The sequence below is a fragment of the Camelina sativa genome, chromosome 8, assembly GCF_030686135.1.
Source record: "Camelina sativa cultivar CO46 ecotype springtype chromosome 8, ASM3068613v1".
Taxonomy (NCBI): Eukaryota; Viridiplantae; Streptophyta; class Magnoliopsida; order Brassicales; family Brassicaceae; genus Camelina; species Camelina sativa.
The window spans coordinates 27,820,981-27,840,441 of record NC_141887.1 but is presented as its reverse complement, the minus strand read 5'-3'; the positions used below and the strand labels follow the sequence as shown (position 1 = coordinate 27,840,441).

The following is a 19,461-nucleotide window of genomic DNA, read 5'->3' as shown; positions in this document are numbered from 1 at the left end:
ATACAAAAGCCAGATGCATTCAAGCTAAAAGATCTCAATGTTAGTTATGGTCATTTGGATTTGGTTATGATCTGAAATCAATCTAAACCGAGTCGAATTGAATAATTTTGGATAAGGTTTTGTGGTCTGATTCATAAAATTAAGAATGATCTTTAGGTCGAACCAAGTTCTAGAAAAACAAACGTGTCAGAGTTTTGAACAGTAAAGCTTACTAAACAAAAGAGTCAAAGTAGGTCGGCATTAGAATCTCGAAACACGTGCCACAAGAACAAGCCACGAGAATCTCGAAATCTCTCTTACTCATCGTCATTTCGACACGTGTGATGATGGGCCTGGCGTGTGTTTTTGCGTCTCATTACCCGAACGGCCGAACCTTATATAAACAACCCACAAGAGACCCAACCTCTTCAACTCAAAACTACACCAGACTTAAAACGATGGAAGCTATCTCTCAAACCTGCACAAAGATCATCATCAACCCATCTCCTAGAACTCATAAAACGCTAGCTTCGGCTTCGGCAATCTCACAAACCAAGCTGAGCCTTGGAGCCAAGAAGGGGAGGTGTTTTGCTGCTGCAGCTAGATGCGTGGCTTCAGGGTCAGGCTATGCGGCGGCAATGGAGCCAATTACGCCGGAGGAAGAGGAGGAGCTGACTCAAAGAAGAGGGATATGTGGCGGAGAAGCAAACAGAGGAGTATGGGAGCTCTTGGAGTGCCTCGAGAAAGAAGCTATCATGGGGGAAGATGACGGGAGAGAGCCGACAGATTACAATAGAAGAGCAAAGATTTTCGATAAGAGTTCTAAGATGTTCAAGAACTTTAAAGAAGAGAGAGATCAGTCTCCTGTGGAGTATCTTGAGAAGGAAGCTATCATGGGGGCAGATGATGGTAGAGACCCTACAGATTATAAGAGAAGAGCAAAGATTTTTGACAAGAGTTCTAAGATCTTCAAGAACATCAAAGAACAGAGAGATCAAACTCTAGAATAAATAAATACAAAAAGTGTAGTTTGTTTGTAATGATTTCTCATTAGTGTTTGATTCCTTGTACTGTTGTACCTGTACTTTTTTTTAACAAGGATCCTCTCATTGTAACACGATCTTCTTAATAGTGGACATTTCTTTTGAATATTCAATCAACAAAAGACTATTTGGATGCTTTGTCCATTAAACTTGAGAATCCAAATTAGAAGGATCTAGATTTTTCAACCCACAATCTATGTTCCAAAAAATCCTAAAAGTTCAAAAAATATGAATTGTGACACACAAGAAGAAAATCAGAAAAACATGTCCCGGTGGGTTATTTTATATTGGGATCCACCAAAGAAAGTGACATATGGAATTCTAAAAAATCTAGACACTTCTTGTCAAGAACAGAACAAGAACCAATGGCGTTCATGTGGTGTCAGAACTCACACAAGTCTTGGGGCTAAACGAGAAGTTCCAATCTAATCCATAGCCAGAATGATGACTATAGCAGTTGTACGTAGAGTTTTTAGTAAGGGTAAACAGTAAATTATTTTTCTTTCAGTTTCAGGACACAAAAAGACAGTAAAGAATCTAGTTTGACTTCTCTTTTTATCTAAAATCTTTTAGTTCCGCACACTTCCTTTTTGGATCCATGGGCCCTATCTTTTGTAATAGAATCTGACCCTGACGTCTGTTATTGTTCAAACGCCACCGTTTTGTATTTTCTCAATGTAAACGCTGTCGTTTTAGCTTCCCACTTCTTCTTCTTCTTCTTTCTCTTCTTTTTTAGTCATTTTCATTTGATCGCTCAGAAAACTTTCCCTCATCACTCATCCTCTCTTCTTAAAGATTCCTTCTTTGTTTCACGAAACTAATCTAAACCCTATTTCAATCTTCAATTATTGCTTAATTTTAGGGTTTGTATAATTTTTTTTTCCGTATTTCATGTCCGGAAAAGGGCTTTCTCCGGCGTCGTTCAATGCTCCGCCGATGATTGTCCAAGATGCTGACCCTTTACGTTACCGGGTCGGAGAACAAGACCCTAAAACCCGTGAATTCGCTGCTTTTATCGGCGACCACCACCGGTACTTCGCGGCGGCGGCGGCAGCAGCAGCCGCAGCTAATCCTCACCCTCATCTCGAGTTCCGTCAGAATTTCTACACGGAGAAACCCATTAGCGGAAACCCTAACGACAGTGGTGGTGGTGGTGGATCAGACGGCGAGGATGAAGTTGACGTTGAAGAAGAAGAAGAAGAAGAAGACGAGGATGATGACATAGACGGTAACGAAGGTGACGTCGCCTTGAACAAAGACGCTGGTGATGATTCTGTATCAGCAGCAGGAGCTGGTATGAGACTCTGACAAGTTTTTTAAGTGCGAAAGTTATGTTTTTTTTTTTGTCTTTCTAGTTTGGAAAGTTTCTACTTTTGAGATGATTGAGGCAGTGGACTAAAATGGTAATGCAGTGATAGTGGTTGGGCAAGATAACGCAGCTTACTACTCGCAGCATTTTAAGACTATGGAAACGAGTTTTGCTTCTAGGAATGAGGAATCTTCATCAGTCGCTGTGGACAATGGGTGTGATTTCAGTGGCAGAAGAGACCCTTCTTCTTCTTCTTCTTGCAATTCAATCGAATCTTTGAGGACCATTTTGTCTGATCCTACAACGTATGTCCTTTTTTTGTTTTGGTGTAGTGATCATATATATGGTTCATTAGTGTTACCTCGCCAAGAAGTTATAGGGTGGACTTAGATACTTTTAAAAGTTGAAAACCATTGGATTGGTATTGATCATGCTTGTGTTTGATTTATGGCCTATCATGGGTTATAATATAATTCTATTTGCACAATTGTAGAGGAGTTTTGATGGCTGATGCTATGATTTTGCCTTGCGGACACACTTTTGGAGCTGGAGGAATAGAACAAGTTAAACAGATGGTACAGAGTTTCCTTTCTTCCATCACAAGCTCTTCTTTTGCTCTCTGCTTTGCTTTTTGCTTCTGTCTCTTTTCTTTTGCTTATCTGAAATCTATTTTTCGTTTTGTTCCCTTTAGAAAGCTTGCTGTACATGTTCGCAGCCCGTCTCTGAAGACTCGATAACCCCAAATCTCTGTGAGTAACATCACTTTGCGTTCATGATTTGGTATTTGGTTGTCTCAGCGGATTCCTTGTAATTATGTTTCGCTGGAATTTTTCGCAGCTTTAAGAGTTGCGGTACAAGCATTCTGCCGAGAAGAGAATTCACAGTCAAATCATTCATCTAAGAGAAAACGAGAAGGATTTGATCAAGTAATTCAATACTACTAATCATAATGACTTACTCACATTTTATCTCTGTTTCAAACAAAAGGTTTATTTTTGTCTATATACACAGGAGAGACGCACATTTGGTGTCACGAATCATTCAGGTCGTTCAAGGAACAAAAGTAATCATTTCCCATTTGCTGTGGCAGATCGAGTTATAATAAAGGTCAGTCCTTTCTGTTGATTCCCTGCATTTTTTTCTTATAATGGAAGAGTGCGCGAGTGTTAATCGTTGGGAGTTAAACATCATCAGGGAAATAAGAGGACACCACCTCGTTTTGTTGGCCGTGAAGCTGTTGTGACTACTCAATGCTTAAACGGCTGGTAAAATCTAATTTCTTTCTTCGATTACGACTTGATTTGTATGCATATCACAAAGATTAGATTCTTCCTTGCTACAAACTTTCTTACATTTCTGATAAGGACATCACCTTTGCAACCCTTGAGCAAAATGTTATATGTCAACCTTTGTATAATTATTTCCGTGACTACATAAAACTCTACTGCAGGTATGTGGTGAAAACGCTGGACAACGCAGAGAGTGTGAAGCTTCAGTATCGTTCATTGGCTAAAGCTCCAGAAGATTTATCAGCCAAAGCAACACCAAACAAGATGGTCTCCAACTGGCTCTAAACAAAACAACTTTGTTTATAGCATGATGACACCAGTTTCTGCTATTTGGTTCGCTATGTGAGAACCAAAAAACTTATTTACAGATCCAGATCACTGTTACATATTGTAAATTGTCGTAGTTACTCCATGTGAGAGGTTTGAGGAAATTAGGCTTAGGGAAAGATCCAAACTTTGAATAGCCAGAACATATTCGGAACATAATACAATACATAGTTATTTTGTTCTCAAGACAACATCCCTGTTCAACACAAGAGATGTTTGTAACTTTCTGATCTTAACTAAGCATACTACGGTTCTTACTGTGAAAAAAAATGGCGGAAAACTGAATCTATAAAAGGGAAAAGGAAAAGAAAAAAGCTGATGAGCATTGCTCCTAATGTTACAGATGCACATTACAAAGAGAACTCTGCTATGGAAGTTTACACTAAAGTAAACTCTGCTATGAAAGTTTACACTAAAGTAACTGAGAAGAAGTTTTCAACTAAAATGTTTAAATCAGATAGTGGTCAGATGTTGAAAGGAGTTCAGGTACATGCTATGTTCTCCTCTAGAAAACTGCAGGTCGAAAATATAGAGGCTGCAGCTGCTTTAATGACTAAATCCTTATCTGAGATCAGCGAATTTGCAGCTCTGCAACACAATTTAGACAGAAGGAAACTAAAAAATTGGATTCAGGAAACATATTCAACTGGTAATGAGATGAAAAGGTAGTGAAATGGCCATACCTAGAGTCCAATGGCGTTCCTAACTGTAAGAAATTCTGACCAGAACTCAAGCTCAAGTGTTGCAGACCTTGATCACAATGTGATTGCAGAGCTCTCACTTGGTTTAACCAGCTTTCCTGAAATTTTCAGAGTTAACAAATTCCATATCAGATGCCAATAAAAAGGTAAGATATCTTAACTATATTACCAATTGAGACTCTTCTTGTGATAGCTTGTGTTCAAGTTGGTTAAACAGAGTCACCCATCTGGTCTTGTGGATTTCGATTGTTGAAGCCCTCGAAGCCCCGTCGAGGAGTAAATTTGGGTCATTCTCTTGATCAGATGGGAACTCTTTCATTATTAAGAAAGGTAGTTCTGTCGTGACAACTGCACGAACCCTCTTCTTGCTACGTCGAAGAGCTGAAAAGAACAAAAAGGGATTGTATGAACAACCAAGTACTGAAGTTTTCCAAGCATTAACGATCATATATGAGTGTTGGTTACCGGAAACACGGCCTTTGATGTCCTGCTGAAGCAATTCCAACCATTGAGAAGCTACTGTAGCCGCTGCAAATCAAAGATGAAGATTCATCTAAGCCACCACATACGATAGTATAAAATCATGCACACTGGGTATTGAATTCAATGACATACCTTTAACAGTGAGAACACTGGCACTGTTAAGATCTGATGCGTCCTCGGTCAACAAGGAACTGGCATTGTCTGAGAACTTACCTGCGACCTGAAACCTCGACCCAACTGTATTGTTTTCTTCACTGAAGTCATCATTTGCGCATTTCTCATCATAGTAACGCATTGAGTAGTTATCTTTTGGCATCGTATACTTGAATCCTTGGTAAAAATCAAATCTGGAGACATCAGTGTTCACATCTTCCAAGTTCTTCCTAGAACTTCCAACAGCAGTATTACTATGCCTCATTGTAGAATGATAGAAGTTTCCAGCATCTCTTTCAGACTTGACAATGTTTTCAATAATGGAAAGTACTTGCTTTTTGTTTCTCACATGGTTGATAATTCCAGGGTTCAATTCATTAAGCAGTCCACTAGGAGCAGCTAGCCTAGCAAACCTGTCAACCTCTTCCTTCCTTGCAATCTCTATCTTCTTCTTCTTCAACATTGCAGCGTCATTATTAATCTTGCTCTTGCGTCCACGTTTCCTTGGAGCCGGAATCCCTCCATGAGAAGATGATACGAGACAGCTGCTTGACGTCGTAGAAATCCCACCGTGCGGATAAGAGAGAAACCCGTTCTGTTTCATTTCTTTCCAAACCTTCATTGGATCTCTTTCCGTAACAGGAACATTGGAACTCCCACACTCTGAATAAACATCCATCGAACTAGACTTATCAGTATCCTGTCTCCTGGAAGAAGTAACCGATGATAAATCCTCATTCAAGCAGCTGGAAACAGCATCCGCATTATCACATCTCTTAAGCAAAGCTCGCTTATCATCACAATCAACATCTATTGTGTTGAGACCAAGCTTACTGGAACAAGGCTTGACCACCTCTTGACTCAACAGTTCAGTCACATTACTCTTCCCTTCTTTAACAATACTCTCCGAAACTTCATTGGCATGAGCAGTGTTACCTGTAGCAAGGGATATTCAAATTACATTTCGAGGGCTTATATATATCAGAGTTTAGAGTCTATTCTATGTTACTATGCCTTTTACTAAAACTTCAAACTCAAATTGAAACCATATTATAAAATTACCTGCATTTAGAATTGGAGTAACAGGTTGAATTTTGCTCAGCTCCTCTCTTTCATCCAATTCATCGCCTCCGATCTAAAATTTGCAGAAATTGAAAAAGGTAAAGCAATGTATATAAATTAGATCGTAATTTTTTTTTAAAAACAAAGTCTAACAGAGCAAACGAAGAACGAAACCCTAACAAGAGATGGGAGTAAAGAAGTAACCTTTAAGTCGGATCTGGGAATCGAAGTAAACCCTTTTGAAACAACGTGGTGTTCTTCCATGGCGACTCAATTAACACCTCCAGAAGATAATACCCTTCGAAGATTTCTCAAAATAAATTTTCGAGAAATTGGAGAAAAAAAAACCCCCAGAAAATGGTGGATTACAAAATCTCCAAAATCTCTCGAAGGAACAATACCCAAAAAAGGAAATCGAGGGTTAAAGTGATTCAACTCTAGGGTTTTAAAGATCTAATGGTCAATTAGTTAAAGAGATCCAAATGTTGGAGATTTTGAGACCCTAGAAATTTGAGAGAAGAGGGCTCTCTCACGAAGGACGAAGACGAAGAAAGAGGTGAGAAGAGCGCGCGATGTGTGCGTTTGTTTAATAATTTTCTGACAAACATAACACAAAAAATGTTTATTTTTATTTTATTTTTATTTTCCCTCAGAGGATCTTTCATGATTTTTTTTTCAAATTCAAACCAGACTTAAACGCGATTTGGAGGGAATAGTGATTTTGGGCTTTTGAATCTTTTTTTTTTTTGTATTTTTTTGAGCTCATTATCAATTTCGTCAAGGCCTTTTTTAACTTTTTTTTCCGAGTTTTATCAAAACCAATTTTAATCAATCTACCAAATCTTGTGTTATTCAATTAAACATTTATTGTTGTAATCTACAATACCCAAATGGGTCAAATAAATTTATATTTACATGATTTTTTAAGTAAATTTTAGCTTTTTTTTTTTTTTTTTTAATTTTATCAATTACCAACAAGCCAACAATTCTTAAGCTGAGATTCACAAGTCTCTCTAAAACTCGACACCTTAGCTAAGCAGAAATGCGTACACCTCATCCCTAAACCCGACCCGGATCCTGACCCGACCCGTGTCGTTTTTAGCAGATAACAAACCGGCCCACACTCAACTCCTTTGCCTTGCACCACCAACCCCCACGCACGTGTTCCGTCTCCACCGTCAAAACCACAGCCGCAGCTGTCCTCTTCCGCCGCTCCTAACTGCTCCACGAATACTATCCCCTCCGGCATCTCCGCCTCTCCTCTCTCCCATCTCCCCTTCACCGCCGCCCATTCCTCTGCTTTCATCACCACCACCGTTCCCTCGTTGGAGTACAAATGAACTAACAGCGGCGCTTCGCTTAGATTCTTAACGATCTCCGTCACCGAATCCTTCATCCACCTGTCTAGCTTCTCACGCTCCAACTCCACCGCTCTACGATCTCCTCCTCCTCCTCCTCCTCTGCTTCTTCTTCCTCCTCCTCTCTGTTTCTCTATCTCAGTCACGGCTTCCGCTATCGACGCCGAGATCGTTCCCACGCTAGATCGCCTATTACCAACTAGATTGATCGGAAACGACGACGAAAGCAGCGATCTCGCATTCTGATCGGAACCACACGGATGCTCTAATACGCCGCGTTGCACCAGATAACTCCCACCGTAACCGATTTTTGCATACGCCATCTTTTTCCGGTGATGAGATTAGATTATTCACGTCCAATAAAAACCGCTAGATTCGAATTATAATTTTTTTATATCGACAAAATGTTATATGAAACTGAAACAACGGCGAGGATCGAGGCGGGGAAATATATCTGGCGGTCGGATGATAACTTTAACGTAAGAAGCCAAGAAGATTATGTTATATAAAGGCTGCTAAAGTTTAGGAAAAAAAACATGCTGACGTCATTTAAAGCAGAAACTGTTTGACTAATGATCATTGCATGCATGGTTGCACAATAGAACTCCCGTAGTGGATTATAATCTCAGGTAGAGACAAAGGGAACAAGGTCAATGATGAAAGGACCTTTAACGAACTCTAGTCAAGCAATTGTTTGATCTAAGCCGTCGGATTATAATACAATGCATGAGAGAGACCTGATCGGACGGTTCTCATGAGAATGATAGGCACGTGGGAATGTGGTTTTGGTGTGTGGGTATCTCGGAGTAACACGCATCACTCGTCTTCTTAATTAAGTGGATTCCGTGCTTACCACGTGTTTTCCATGTCAGCGTTATGTCCACGTTGGAGTCTACTGTATAACTTGGTATTGTCAGTATTTTACTATTTTTCATATTTACTTCAAAGTTATATGAAAATCCACCAAAAATAGTAAAATACATACAACGTACTGGTTACAGAAGTTCATTAAGAGATAAGACAAAGAATCCCATAAAGACAATAAATCAACATTCTGTTGATTTTGTTGAATCTATTCTACGATATCTTTAATTACTCAGTATCAGACCTTCCATATATTTTAGAGGCATAAAGCCTTTTTAATTTTTTATTTTTCACTTTAATTTAAATTTACATTGATTCTTATAATAAATTATTGCTTTTTGATTTGGTAAACGTATAGAAAGAAAAAAAAAATTGTTGTTTTGAGAAAAAAAAAATCTGAAGTGTGAAAGAAGAAAACAAACAAGTAATTACAGAAAACGTTTAATAAAAGATAAAACCAGTCATGGTTAAGTTAGGGTTTGATCGGAATTGGATCTCTTGGATCATGTGGTGTGTATCTTCGGTGTCGTATCAAGTTCTTCTTAATGGTCAACCCCGGGGTTTTATTAAACCACAGCGGGGTCTTCGTCAGGGGGACCCGTTGTCACCGTACTTGTTTATACTCTGTACAGAGGTTCTGATAGCGAATATCAAAAAGGCAGAACGGGAGAAAAAGGTAACGGGTATCACAATCGCCCGGGATAGTCCTACCATTTCGCATTTGTTGTTTGCTGATGACAGTCTTTTCTTCTGTAAAGCAGAGGCGACAGAATGTCAGACGGTCATGGAAATTATCAGGAATTACGGCAAAGCCTCAGGACAAGAGGTTAATTTAGAGAAATCATCTATAATGTTTGGCAAGAAGGTTCCTACTGAGATAAGGGATCAGTTGAAGTCAGTTATTGGTATTACCAAAGAGGGAGGTATGGGATCTTATTTGGGCATTCCTGAAAGCCTCCAGGGTTCAAAAAATAAGGTTTTTGGATATGTCAAGGATCGATTGGATGATCGTGTCAATGGTTGGAATGCAAAGCTTTTATCAAAAGGTGGTAAGGAGTTTATGATTAAATCGGTGGCTTTGGCACTTCCCACGCATGTGATGTCCTGCTACAAATTGCCGCAAGAGTTGACATCTAAATTAACGAGTGCTATTTCCACTTTTTGGTGGAAATCCAACGATAAGGCTCATGGTTTACATTGGGTGGCTTGGGATAAACTATGTAAGGATAAGTGTGATGGGGGTCTAGGTTTCAGAGCCTTGGAACAATTTAATGATGCTATGTTAGCAAAACAGTATTGGCGTTTAATTCAACACCCGACGTCATTAATGGCGAGGGTTTTGAAAGGCCGATATTTTAGCAATAAACACCCGCTTATGGCCAAAAAACCTTCTAATCCCTCCTTTGCCTGGAGGAGTATTTTTTCAACGAAAGATTTAGTGGAATATGGAGCGCGATGGGCGGTAGGTTCGGGTAGTTCTATTTCGGTTTGGAGAGATCCATGGATTCCGGATATTAGACCACGTCCTGCCAATGGTCGGGGACGACTCTGGTTACCGAGCTTGATGGTGAACCACTTAATTAATCCTGTCACGAAGGATTGGCACTTGCCTACTCTAGAAGAGTTTCTGGATCCGGGGGATATACCGATTATTCGGCGTATGTCGGTCAGTAAGGTCCAGCAACGGGATCGGTTAGTATGGCATTTTACCAAGTCAGGGAAGTATACGGTTAAATCAGGTTATAGATTAGCCAGAGAACTGATGACGGAAGTCGAATACGGACCAACATGTATGGCCCTCAGGGCCCAGGTGTGGAAGCTGGATGTTCCCCCAAAGGTCCAACATTTTTTCTGGCAGATTGCGTCGGGCACCCTCCCAGTGCTCGAACGACTTGCGTATAGGGGTATCCGGTGTGATACACTCTGCAAACGGTGTGGGGCTGCACCAGAAACTATCAATCATGCTCTCTTTGAGTGCCCTCGCTCGCTCGATGTTTGGGAGTTGTCCCTAGTTTCGTTAGTCCCCGATGGCTTTCCATTTGCTTCAATTTATGCAAATTTAGACTTTATTTTTTGGCGGGCAGCCTCTCAGTCGGGGGATTCGGATGTAGCTAATCGTCTTCCTTGGATACTTTGGACATTATGGAAAGATAGGAATAAAAAAGTTTTTCAGGGGTTACAGGCCGAGCCGACGGAAATTCTACACCAGGCGAATAATGATAAATTACTATGGGAAGAAGCAAAATCCTATTCGGATAGGTATTTGCATACTACGCCTCTGGTGGAGGATAGGGGAGCGTTTCCTCGATGTCAGATTGATGGTTCTTGGAAAGGGTCAGATGCTATGCAGGGTCTAGGATGGTGGTGTTGTAGTGATGATGATGCGACTCTCCTTTTGGGAGCACGGAGTCAGAGATGCGGTCCTACATCCTTACATGCAGAGCTACAAGCCTTGATTTGGGCTATGGAGTCACTCTTGGCGGCTGGAGTTGGATGTCAAAGCTTTGAGACAGACTGTGCAGAATTGGTGGCGATGGTGCAGACGCCTGACGATTGGCCATCTTTTTCGAACCTGTTAGAGGAGTTTCTTGTGCTCAGACCATGCTTTTCCTCGTTCTCCCTGATCAGGATCTCTAGAGAGCTCAATGTAAGGGCAGATTGTCTAGCCCGTTCTTCAAGATTGCTTTCCTCTGAAATTTCCTTTGTAAACTCTTTTCCTCCGGTTTGGGCAACCAATCTTGGAGTTATTTTTTAATTTGATTAATGTTTGGTTGAAAAAAAAAAAAAAAAAGGCACAATAGATATTTCCTACAACAAACAAATCATAAACAGATGGTTTATGAATTATGATACATAATCATAATTCAATTTTCGTAATAGTTTTTTTTTCTCAAAAGATTATTAATATAGTGTTACATTCAATTATTTATCCCCTATCTTTCACCAAAAAAAAACATTAACACTAAGTTTTTTTCTATCAATCTTTATCCTCTTATAATTAAGCTGGATAAACATGTGCAGCTAGACGAGGTGTTGCAACCGCGTGTAAGGGTTTTGCCATAAAAAGGTCACTCTTGCTTTCCGAAAGATCAACCTTATTCTCACCAGGCACTGGTGACCACGTGAACCCTTGAATCAACCGAGCCAGCAACATGTACGTCATGGCCGACCCAATGTCCACACCCATACACCCTCTTCGTCCCGCACTGAACGATATTATATTGAGATCTGGATCGTTTAGCTCCACGCATATGTTATTGCCCAAATGTCTCTCAGGGTCGAACTTAAGCGGCTTGTCCCACACGCTAGGGTTTCTGCCGATCCCCATACGACTAATGAACACGTGGCTTCCTTTGGGGATGAAGTACCCGTCCACCACAGCGTCGGCAGTGGACATGTGAGGGAGGTTGAACGGCGCCACGGGGTGTAACCGGAATGCCTCTTTCACACAAGCCTTCACGTAGTTGAGATTTGGGAGGTCTGACTCAAGGACAAGACGGTCTTTTCCAACTACCGTATCGATCTCCTCCACTGCCTTTTGCATGATGCTTGGCTCGTTGATCATCTCCGCCATGGCCCACTCCGCCGCATTAGACGGATTATCAACCGTCGCCAACATCAGTTCCTTCATATATAGTCCAATGTGCATAATTAGACCAGCGAAAAAGTTAAACTAAAATAAAACGTTTTTGCTTATGAAAATTAATGCATCTCTATTGCCTCTCGTGATCCTAGTACTACAATTCAGAGACAAATGACTACTCTTGTAAACCCACCACAAGCATTATCAAAGTCAGAGACCATTGGCCACGTAAAGTGGAAACTTTCTTATTCTTATAAAAAGTCCGGTCCACTATATATATTGTGGTAGATATAAGTCGATAAATTAATATGCATACCGTCACTTGTGCTTTGATCTCTTCCTCCGACAGAGTAGGATTCCCGTCACTGTCTTTCGCCATTATGAACATGTCTAGAAAATCTTTAGGTTCTTTCAGTTTCCCATTACGCCATTGCGTGAGTCTTTCATCGACAAAAGGATCGTTATACTTACTTACATTCTTCATTGCGTCACTCACGACCTTCTCATGGCCTTCCAAGTCCAAGAACCTTAGCCACGGGACATAATCCGACAGCGCAAAGGCGTAAAGATGGGTTAAAACCGTAAACAAAGATTCAACATGTTCAATCTCTTCGAAGCCTGGTCCCGATCCGTCTTCACTTCCTTTACCGAAATGCCTTAAACCAAACATCATCTTCCGAGCTACATTCCCGCTGTACTGCCGCACCACAAGCCTTAGATCAATAACCCCAAATCCATTACGGTTTTTGGCACTGAGGTTATTGATGTGCCGGACAAAGTTATCGGCCTCTTCGGTTCTCTTTTGGAGCGTCAACGTGAAGCTCTTCTTGCTCGTCACAAGGGATGCCACCACTCACCTCATCTTCTTCCACTGCTCTCCTTGTGGCTCCACCGCAACGGTCAAGTACCCGCGGCTGCAGTACTCCGTGCCCATTGTTAGCGGTCTAGTGGCAAAAATGGAGTCTTGCTTCTTCAGAATCTCCCTTGCAATTCTCGGGGATGTCACGGGTATCACGTAAATATTCGCAAGACGGATACATGCAATATCTGTGTTGAGTTCCTTCATGAGAGAATGTATCCATCGGAACACCGGTTTGTTCCCCCCTAATATTTCCGGTAGGTTTCCGATTAAAGGCCAGGTTTTCGGTCCAGGAGGGAGAGGGAGCTTTCTTGTGTACGAAGTCACTAACATTGTTTTCTTGGTCTCCTTACGCTTCATAGTTAATGCAAGAAGGAAAACCCATAGAATAAACGCAAGTATTGAGATGGAGTCGAGCATTTTTTTTTTTATCTTAACTTGAAGAAACTATTGGAGTTGGAGGAAGTTTTTGTTTTTTTTTTTGGTTTTGTTTTGGGTCTGTTTTGTAAGTTGAAATGATGAAGAATTAAGCCTATTTATAGCCATGAAACGGCAATGAAATTCACCAATGCTTGTGTAAGTGTTTTTCAATGTAACCTGTGGAAGATAAAATTGCTTTCGATGTTGGATCAGGACTCCGTGAATTAATTTTCAACAGCTCATATATGACATGTTTTTCTTCTCTGGCCGACAGATCATGTACATGTATGTACTTATCAAAAAAAAATTCCCAAATTCTTCAATTAGCTAAGTAGAAAATTTACTAACAGTTTAGTTATTAGCAAATTAACAATTAATGATAACAATGATTTGAGAATTCTATCTTGTTATTATATAAAGTTTGATTTTAAAGTTAGGGAACCACATTACTGCGACACATGTCAAGTCTTTCGATAATTGAGACAATGTTAAGTGTACCAATGAAATTTTTAACATATGTATAAAAGACTTACCATATAGATTTAGATATTAGATTAACATGAATAAGGAAGATTTTATCCCTAAAAAGATGATGAAAGATTTTGACACGTGTAAAAAATCCAACCAATTAGAATTAGACATTATGTTATCACAATATAGAAGGTTCTAAATTGAAATAGATATACTTGAACTTTTTTTGAAAAAGGTTAATGAATATCTCTCAATTCATATTTTGACATATGTAAAAAATTTCAACCAATTAGAGTTAAACATTATGTTAACATAAATATGGAAAATTCGAGATATAAATATATTTTTGGATTAAAAAAAATTAATGAGTATTTCATTTATATTTCAACACCTGTAAAAATCTTCAACCAATTAGATTTAGACATTATGTGAACACATATATGAAAATCCCTTATATAATAAAACGAAAGTCACAACATTGTTTTGTATACTATATACTTTTAATAAGTTGGTTACAAATATATTTTACATTAACTGATATTGATATTAATTTGTTACAAGTTATGTGGTAGGTGTAATCCGTAACAGTTCATTTTCGGAAGATTTTAGGAATCAATCAGTTGCTTCCAAAAATCTTAAAAAAAGAATATTCTTAATTCTGTTTTTATTTACACCAAAATATATTCTCTAAAGATTTAACTGCTATTACAAATTAATATTACAAAGAGAAGAAACATAATATTACAAATTAATTGCAAACAGAATAAAAAAAACAACGATTCCGTGATTCATTGTTTGTAGATAATATATTGTTAATCATGATAGCAAAGCTATAAAACAATGATGCTATTATTGGCCAATGTTTAACATCCTATTACAAATATTATTATAATAGCATCCTTGACCAAATATTTGATATTACAAATATTTGTTCCGAATATTTGATTAACATGTTAATATTTGTAATATTAACATGCTATTACATGTAATGTTAATATTAATATTATAGCATGTTTGTTATATGTAATGTTAATATTATATGCTATATTAAATGTTATATGTAAATATTAAATGCTATATCAAATGTTAATCAAATGCGATGTTTGAAAACTATTATTCCCGATGAAAAGGATCAGCGTGTGTATAGCATGATCCAACGATGACTAAAAAACTTGCATATGATTTTTTTTTATAATATTTTATCCAAAATAAATTATAAAAAAATCATATAAATAATATTTCATTATAGTAATTATAAAATAAACAAAACGAATTACAATCCATATAGTAAAGTACTAATTTTAAAAGGAAAAAAAAGACACAGTCAATGTCGCAAGTGTACTGTGGTGTCTACTTTCACGTATTGTCAGTCCTTCGGCTGTTTATTACTATAGGTCATGTATATAATCTTTTGAATGTCATGGAATTACAATCCATCATCAACATCAAATACTTAAGTTTTGTGGATGTTATGAATCACTATATCATTTTTTAATTTTAGGTTGCGACACATTTAAATGACTATAACTTGCATAATTAGGATTATGAAATTGTGTCCACGTTATTTGTTATAATTAAGGTTGACCATCTTTAATCGAAACTTAAAAATCGTCCTGTATGTTATGCATCATTATATCATTTTCTAACTTTAGGTTACAACACTTTTTAAAAGACTATAGGTTAGCATGATTAGGACTTTTGTTTTTTGGGCACAGCATAATTAGTACCACGAAAATGTTATTTGTTATAAGGTCGAACATCTTTAATCAAGACTTAAAAATCGTCTTGTGGATGTTATGCATCACTGTATCAGTTTCCAATTTTAGGTTGTGACACATTTAAAAGATTATTGGCTTGCATAATTAGGACATGAAATTGTAAATGTAGCTTGCTCACGTTATTTGTTATAAGGTTGGCCATCTTTAACCGAGACTTAAAAAATAGTCTGTGTAGATGTTATGCATCACTAGCTAAATCAATTTCCAATTTTAGGGTGTGACACATTTAAAAGATTATAGTCTTGCGTACTTAGGACTATGAAATTGTAGATAGCTTGCCCGCTTATTTGTTATATGGTCGACCATCTTTTAATCGAGACTTAAATGACTCCTCTCGGTTTGGGTTCCATGCGCTATGTGCATTCATAAAAACCCCAACAAGTGCTGCTCATTTATTAATCATCGTAAATTTATTAAAAATTAGTAAAATTACATACTTCAGCCACACAAAAAAACAAAAAAAAAAAAAAAAAAAAAAAAATTGCAAGTGTTGCTTCTTTTTCCTAAGTATATATTTTCGTAATTTAAATATGCAAAATTTTCTTCTTCTTTTTTTTTTCTTATTAATTATACATGTAAAAATTTCTTACACTTTCCAAGAAAACGAAAAAAAAAAAATTTTTCAAATTGACATGTTGCATCATTAATTGAGATTTTTTTTTTGTTTGTTGATATTGTAATATTAACAAACATGGCCAGGACTCTCTCTTTTCTCTCTCATATTTTTTAGAGAGAGACTTTCTTTTCTTTGATTTTCGTCCGACAGCAACCTTTGTGACTGGATGAGATCCAGTATCACCGTAAACATGGCTTTTCCGTTGCCGTGTTTTTGCCGTAAACATGACTTTTCCGTTGTAGTGTTCTTGCCGTAAACATGGCTTTCCCATTGCCGTGTTCTTGCCGTCGCCTTTGTTAGGCGTTGTTACTTTTTAGTTTGCTTCAAATAAAGGGGAATCTTCAATTTTGATTTGTTTTTGTGTCTTACAGAGTTTCACGAGAGATGACAAAAGCTTCTATGTTTATACATAATACAAATGTTTTTGTCTAGGTTAGATCTGAAGGAAAAGCTTTATTGTCTTATGGTGAATTAGATCAATTTAGATTTTTTTGATCTATGGTTGATTTGTTTATCCATATAGCATTTGCTGGTGTTTGTCTCCAGATCTTTCCTTTGGGTAAACGGTTTACAGAAAATTTAAGGATAGTTGCAAAGTTGAAGAAAAGAAGAAATTTCCTTCGCGATATTCACATTCCTTATAGTTGTGACTTCAATTGTTTGGAGTTTTGATTCGTCTTACAACCAGCTTTATCGGTGAAATTTAGAAGAATCAAGTGTCGAAATTCAGATATCAACAATGATTATCTTCACTGGAAAAAGAATCTCAGACGGTCAAGGCTGTTGTCGGAAAGCTTTAGATTTTTCATCCAACACGTGTTATTGACACGTTTTGTTTGGGTGAGACGAACTATAGATGAATTGTGTTGTAACCCAACTTTTTAGAAATAAAATTAAAATGTTATGGGAAAAAAAACAATGACTTAACGTCTTCAGCAAACAAGCCTTACATATAACGATGGATAATATACCTGAAATTTAAAAGTTCAGATGGCCACCTTATTACATCCATACATTTTGCAATTTATGATCGATAACTAGACTTCTATATTTTACTATTATGATATTGTAACTGCCTATGTTTTAGGGACCGATGTGAGTATGACGACGGAGTTTGTGTAATGTGGCTGCTTGAAATTTTATATAGACTATATAGTATAATTTATGCATGCTTCTTTCACGTTCATGATATCTATCTCTTGCATCTTAGTAATTCTTTCTTGAATCTCTCTATTATTTTATTTCTATATATTTATTTGTTAGGTAGAACGAGTGGTTGTGGACTGACTGCTGCTTGATCTAAACACGTGGCTTCCTGGTGGGTCGCAAAACATTTTTTCATAGACATTTTGTTCAATGAAAAAAGGGGTTGGGTAACAAAAAAATAATTCAATTCACAAAAGGAATGCGTCGTCTTGTAGATCACAAGCTTTGAACGTTAGCAAAATTATGTTACCTACCACCAGTGCCTGCCTTCATATATAGTGATATTCACACAAACCTTATAGATATTATTTCTCTAAGATAATCAGAAAGTGGATATACACTAAGTTGTTTATAAACTTCTTCGCTCTCAGTTTCGAAATAACATAGAAACTAGAAAGTAAGTCTACAACACTCTTTGCATTGTTTTCTTGATTACAACAAATTTTCTCTTTGTTTTTTTACAATTTCGTATATAAAGATTATGTTTGTTGTTTGTTAAACAGTGGGAACAGAGATGGTAATGGTTCACGAGGTTCCTTTTCCTCCACAGATCATCACTTCCAAACCACTCTCTCTGATCGGCAAAGGTTTTTTTCTTCTTTTGTCTAAGACAAAAACATCATATTTTATTTTTTTTTGCTTTTATAAAGTTTGGCACCTTAATAATTTAATCTCAGGTAATAAATTGATAATGTAATGTGTGTTGTTTTTATTCTCTCGTTATAGGGATCACAGACATCGAGATCCACTTTCTTCAAGTGAAGTTTACGGCTATCGGAGTTTACTTAGATCCTTCAGATGTTAAAACCCATCTTGTTAACTGGAAAGGCAAGACCGGAAAAGATCTCGCCGACGATGACGACTTCTTCGACGCCCTTGCCTCCGGTAAAATCTTATTCAATCCATCTTAAGCTTCAAAATCAACTTTTAATTAGGGTATCTTTGGTTTTGATGGTTTGTGTTTTTCGATAGACTATTTTGGTTAAGTAATGGGTTTTGGTAAAGATCACAATTTCGTTTGGCTACTTCTTCTGGTTTTACTTCGGTTCAACTAGTTAAAATCCGGTTTGGTTAATTTATTTGGTCAAACGAGATTGAACCGGCTGGTTGTTATATATTGCAGCGGAGATGGAGAAGGTTATAAGAGTGGTGGTGATAAAGGAGATAAAAGGAGCTCAGTACGGAGTACAACTAGAGAATACTGTGAGAGATCGTTTGGCTGCAGAGGATAAGTACGAGGAAGAAGAAGAAACCGAGCTCGAGAAAGTTGTTGGTTTCTTCCAGTCTAAGTACTTCAAAGCTAATTCCATCATCACTTACCATTTCTCAGCCAAAGATGGCATTTGCGAGGTATAAATTCTGGATCTTATTTACGTCTACCATTTCTTGTTTTGGGAAAGGATTAATGTTACAAAGCATAGACCCAAACATCAAATGCATTTGGAACAGAGTAAAAAAACAGAGGACTCTGTTTTGCGTTTAGCGTTATACTAGTAGATTTTTATCAACCATCTTGTAAAGACAATTGCTAACGTATCTAAAGAAGTACAATTGCATCACGTATACCCCACGAGAATTGTAATTAGGCCTAAAATAATTGTTATTGTATTTTGGTTTTGTGGGAAGATCGGGTTTGAGACCGAGGGGAAAGAAGAGGAGAAACTGAAGGTGGAGAATGCGAATGTGGTGGGAATGATGCAGCGATGGTATCTGTCTGGAAGTAGAGGAGTCTCTCCTTCGACCATTGTCTCCCTCGCCGATGAGCTGTCCACACTTTTAACCTAGAATCCCTTATATATAAAAAAATTGTTGTGTGTGTTGTTTTATGTCGTTGTTTAAATAAGACATTGTGTTTCGTTATCTTTATAAGATGATTAATGCATAGTCGACCAAAAAAAATGTTGATTTTGTTGCAACTTATAATCATCATCTTGCTCTTGTCATAACTTCAAGCATCAAG

The 19,461-nt window shown here is 37.8% G+C and overlaps 6 protein-coding genes and 1 pseudogene across 8 annotated transcripts; 3 read left to right on the top strand and 4 right to left on the bottom strand.

Annotated features, from left to right (window-relative positions):
• The first annotated feature begins 411 nt into the window (after positions 1–411).
• LOC104708593 (uncharacterized) lies at positions 412–1,144 on the top strand. Its single transcript, XM_010425189.3, has one exon. It carries the CDS (start codon positions 438–440, stop codon positions 987–989), a length of 552 nt encoding a protein of 183 aa, XP_010423491.2. The 5' UTR covers positions 412–437; the 3' UTR covers positions 990–1,144.
• A 557-nt stretch (positions 1,145–1,701) lies between these two features.
• Positions 1,702–4,133, top strand: LOC104708591 (U-box domain-containing protein 62). The gene is made up of 8 exons (XM_010425186.3): positions 1,702–2,316; positions 2,435–2,636; positions 2,825–2,906; positions 3,023–3,080; positions 3,169–3,257; positions 3,343–3,438; positions 3,526–3,596; positions 3,782–4,133. The coding sequence occupies exons 1-8, from the start codon at positions 1,914–1,916 to the stop codon at positions 3,903–3,905; spliced, it is 1,125 nt and encodes a 374-aa protein (XP_010423488.2). The 5' UTR covers positions 1,702–1,913; the 3' UTR covers positions 3,906–4,133.
• On the bottom strand, positions 4,058–7,029 carry LOC104708592 (uncharacterized). 2 transcript variants are annotated; one of them, XM_087462644.1, is made up of 7 exons: positions 6,551–7,029; positions 6,347–6,419; positions 5,264–6,220; positions 5,114–5,176; positions 4,818–5,029; positions 4,631–4,746; positions 4,058–4,562 (listed from the first exon to the last, which is right to left on the bottom strand). In XM_087462644.1, the coding sequence occupies exons 1-7, from the start codon at positions 6,608–6,610 to the stop codon at positions 4,430–4,432; spliced, it is 1,614 nt and encodes a 537-aa protein (XP_087318770.1). In that variant the 5' UTR covers positions 6,611–7,029; the 3' UTR covers positions 4,058–4,429. The 2 variants fall into 2 exon arrangements, with proteins under 2 accessions (XP_087318770.1, XP_010423490.2); XM_010425188.3 differs by having other exon boundaries at positions 4,058–4,535.
• Positions 7,030–7,168: 139 nt separating this feature from the next.
• On the bottom strand, positions 7,169–8,696 carry LOC104708590 (uncharacterized). Its single transcript, XM_010425185.3, has one exon. The coding sequence runs from the start codon at positions 8,025–8,027 to the stop codon at positions 7,311–7,313; it is 717 nt and encodes a 238-aa protein (XP_010423487.1). The 5' UTR covers positions 8,028–8,696; the 3' UTR covers positions 7,169–7,310.
• A 2,676-nt stretch (positions 8,697–11,372) lies between these two features.
• On the bottom strand, positions 11,373–13,636 carry LOC104737845 (phenylalanine N-monooxygenase). The gene is made up of 2 exons (XM_087460690.1): positions 12,468–13,636; positions 11,373–12,193 (listed from the first exon to the last, which is right to left on the bottom strand). The coding sequence occupies exons 1-2, from the start codon at positions 12,822–12,824 to the stop codon at positions 11,567–11,569; spliced, it is 984 nt and encodes a 327-aa protein (XP_087316816.1). The 5' UTR covers positions 12,825–13,636; the 3' UTR covers positions 11,373–11,566.
• Positions 13,005–13,370, bottom strand: LOC147940548 (phenylalanine N-monooxygenase pseudogene; annotated as a pseudogene).
• A 3,986-nt stretch (positions 13,637–17,622) lies between the features above and the next one.
• LOC104708589 (putative chalcone--flavanone isomerase 3) lies at positions 17,623–19,447 on the top strand. Of its 2 annotated transcripts, XR_015564076.1 has the most exons (6): positions 17,624–17,898; positions 18,005–18,088; positions 18,228–18,386; positions 18,625–18,851; positions 19,128–19,344; positions 19,378–19,447. XR_015564076.1 is itself a non-coding variant. In XM_010425184.3 (5 exons), coding segments are annotated over exons 1-5 (630 nt in total). In that variant the 5' UTR covers positions 17,623–17,897; the 3' UTR covers positions 19,287–19,447. The 2 variants fall into 2 exon arrangements, 1 of the variants encoding a protein (XP_010423486.1); XM_010425184.3 differs by having other exon boundaries at positions 17,623–17,898; positions 19,128–19,447.
• Positions 19,448–19,461: the final 14 nt, after the last annotated feature.

Coding starts and splice junctions, on each gene's coding strand:
- LOC104708593 (XM_010425189.3), top strand. CDS start 438: ATGGAAGCTATCTCTCAAACCTGCACAAAGATCATCATCAACCCATCT.
- LOC104708591 (XM_010425186.3), top strand. CDS start 1,914: ATGTCCGGAAAAGGGCTTTCTCCGGCGTCGTTCAATGCTCCGCCGATG. Junction 2,317..2,434: donor TGTATCAGCAGCAGGAGCTG/GTATGAGACTCT, acceptor ATGGTAATGCAG/TGATAGTGGTTGGGCAAGAT. Junction 3,081..3,168: donor CTCGATAACCCCAAATCTCT/GTGAGTAACATC, acceptor AATTTTTCGCAG/CTTTAAGAGTTGCGGTACAA.
- LOC104708590 (XM_010425185.3), bottom strand. CDS start 8,027: ATGGCGTATGCAAAAATCGGTTACGGTGGGAGTTATCTGGTGCAACGC.
- LOC104737845 (XM_087460690.1), bottom strand. CDS start 12,824: ATGATGTTTGGTTTAAGGCATTTCGGTAAAGGAAGTGAAGACGGATCG. Junction 12,194..12,467: donor AGATCAAAGCACAAGTGACG/GTATGCATATTA, acceptor CTATATATGAAG/GAACTGATGTTGGCGACGGT.
- LOC104708592 (XM_087462644.1), bottom strand. CDS start 6,610: ATGGAAGAACACCACGTTGTTTCAAAAGGGTTTACTTCGATTCCCAGA. Junction 6,420..6,550: donor TTCCCAGATCCGACTTAAAG/GTTACTTCTTTA, acceptor TGCAAATTTTAG/ATCGGAGGCGATGAATTGGA. Junction 4,563..4,630: donor GGAACGCCATTGGACTCTAG/GTATGGCCATTT, acceptor CCAATTTTTTAG/TTTCCTTCTGTCTAAATTGT.
- LOC104708589 (XM_010425184.3), top strand. Junction 18,089..18,227: donor ACTCTCTCTGATCGGCAAAG/GTTTTTTTCTTC, acceptor CTCTCGTTATAG/GGATCACAGACATCGAGATC. Junction 18,852..19,127: donor CCAAAGATGGCATTTGCGAG/GTATAAATTCTG, acceptor TTTTGTGGGAAG/ATCGGGTTTGAGACCGAGGG.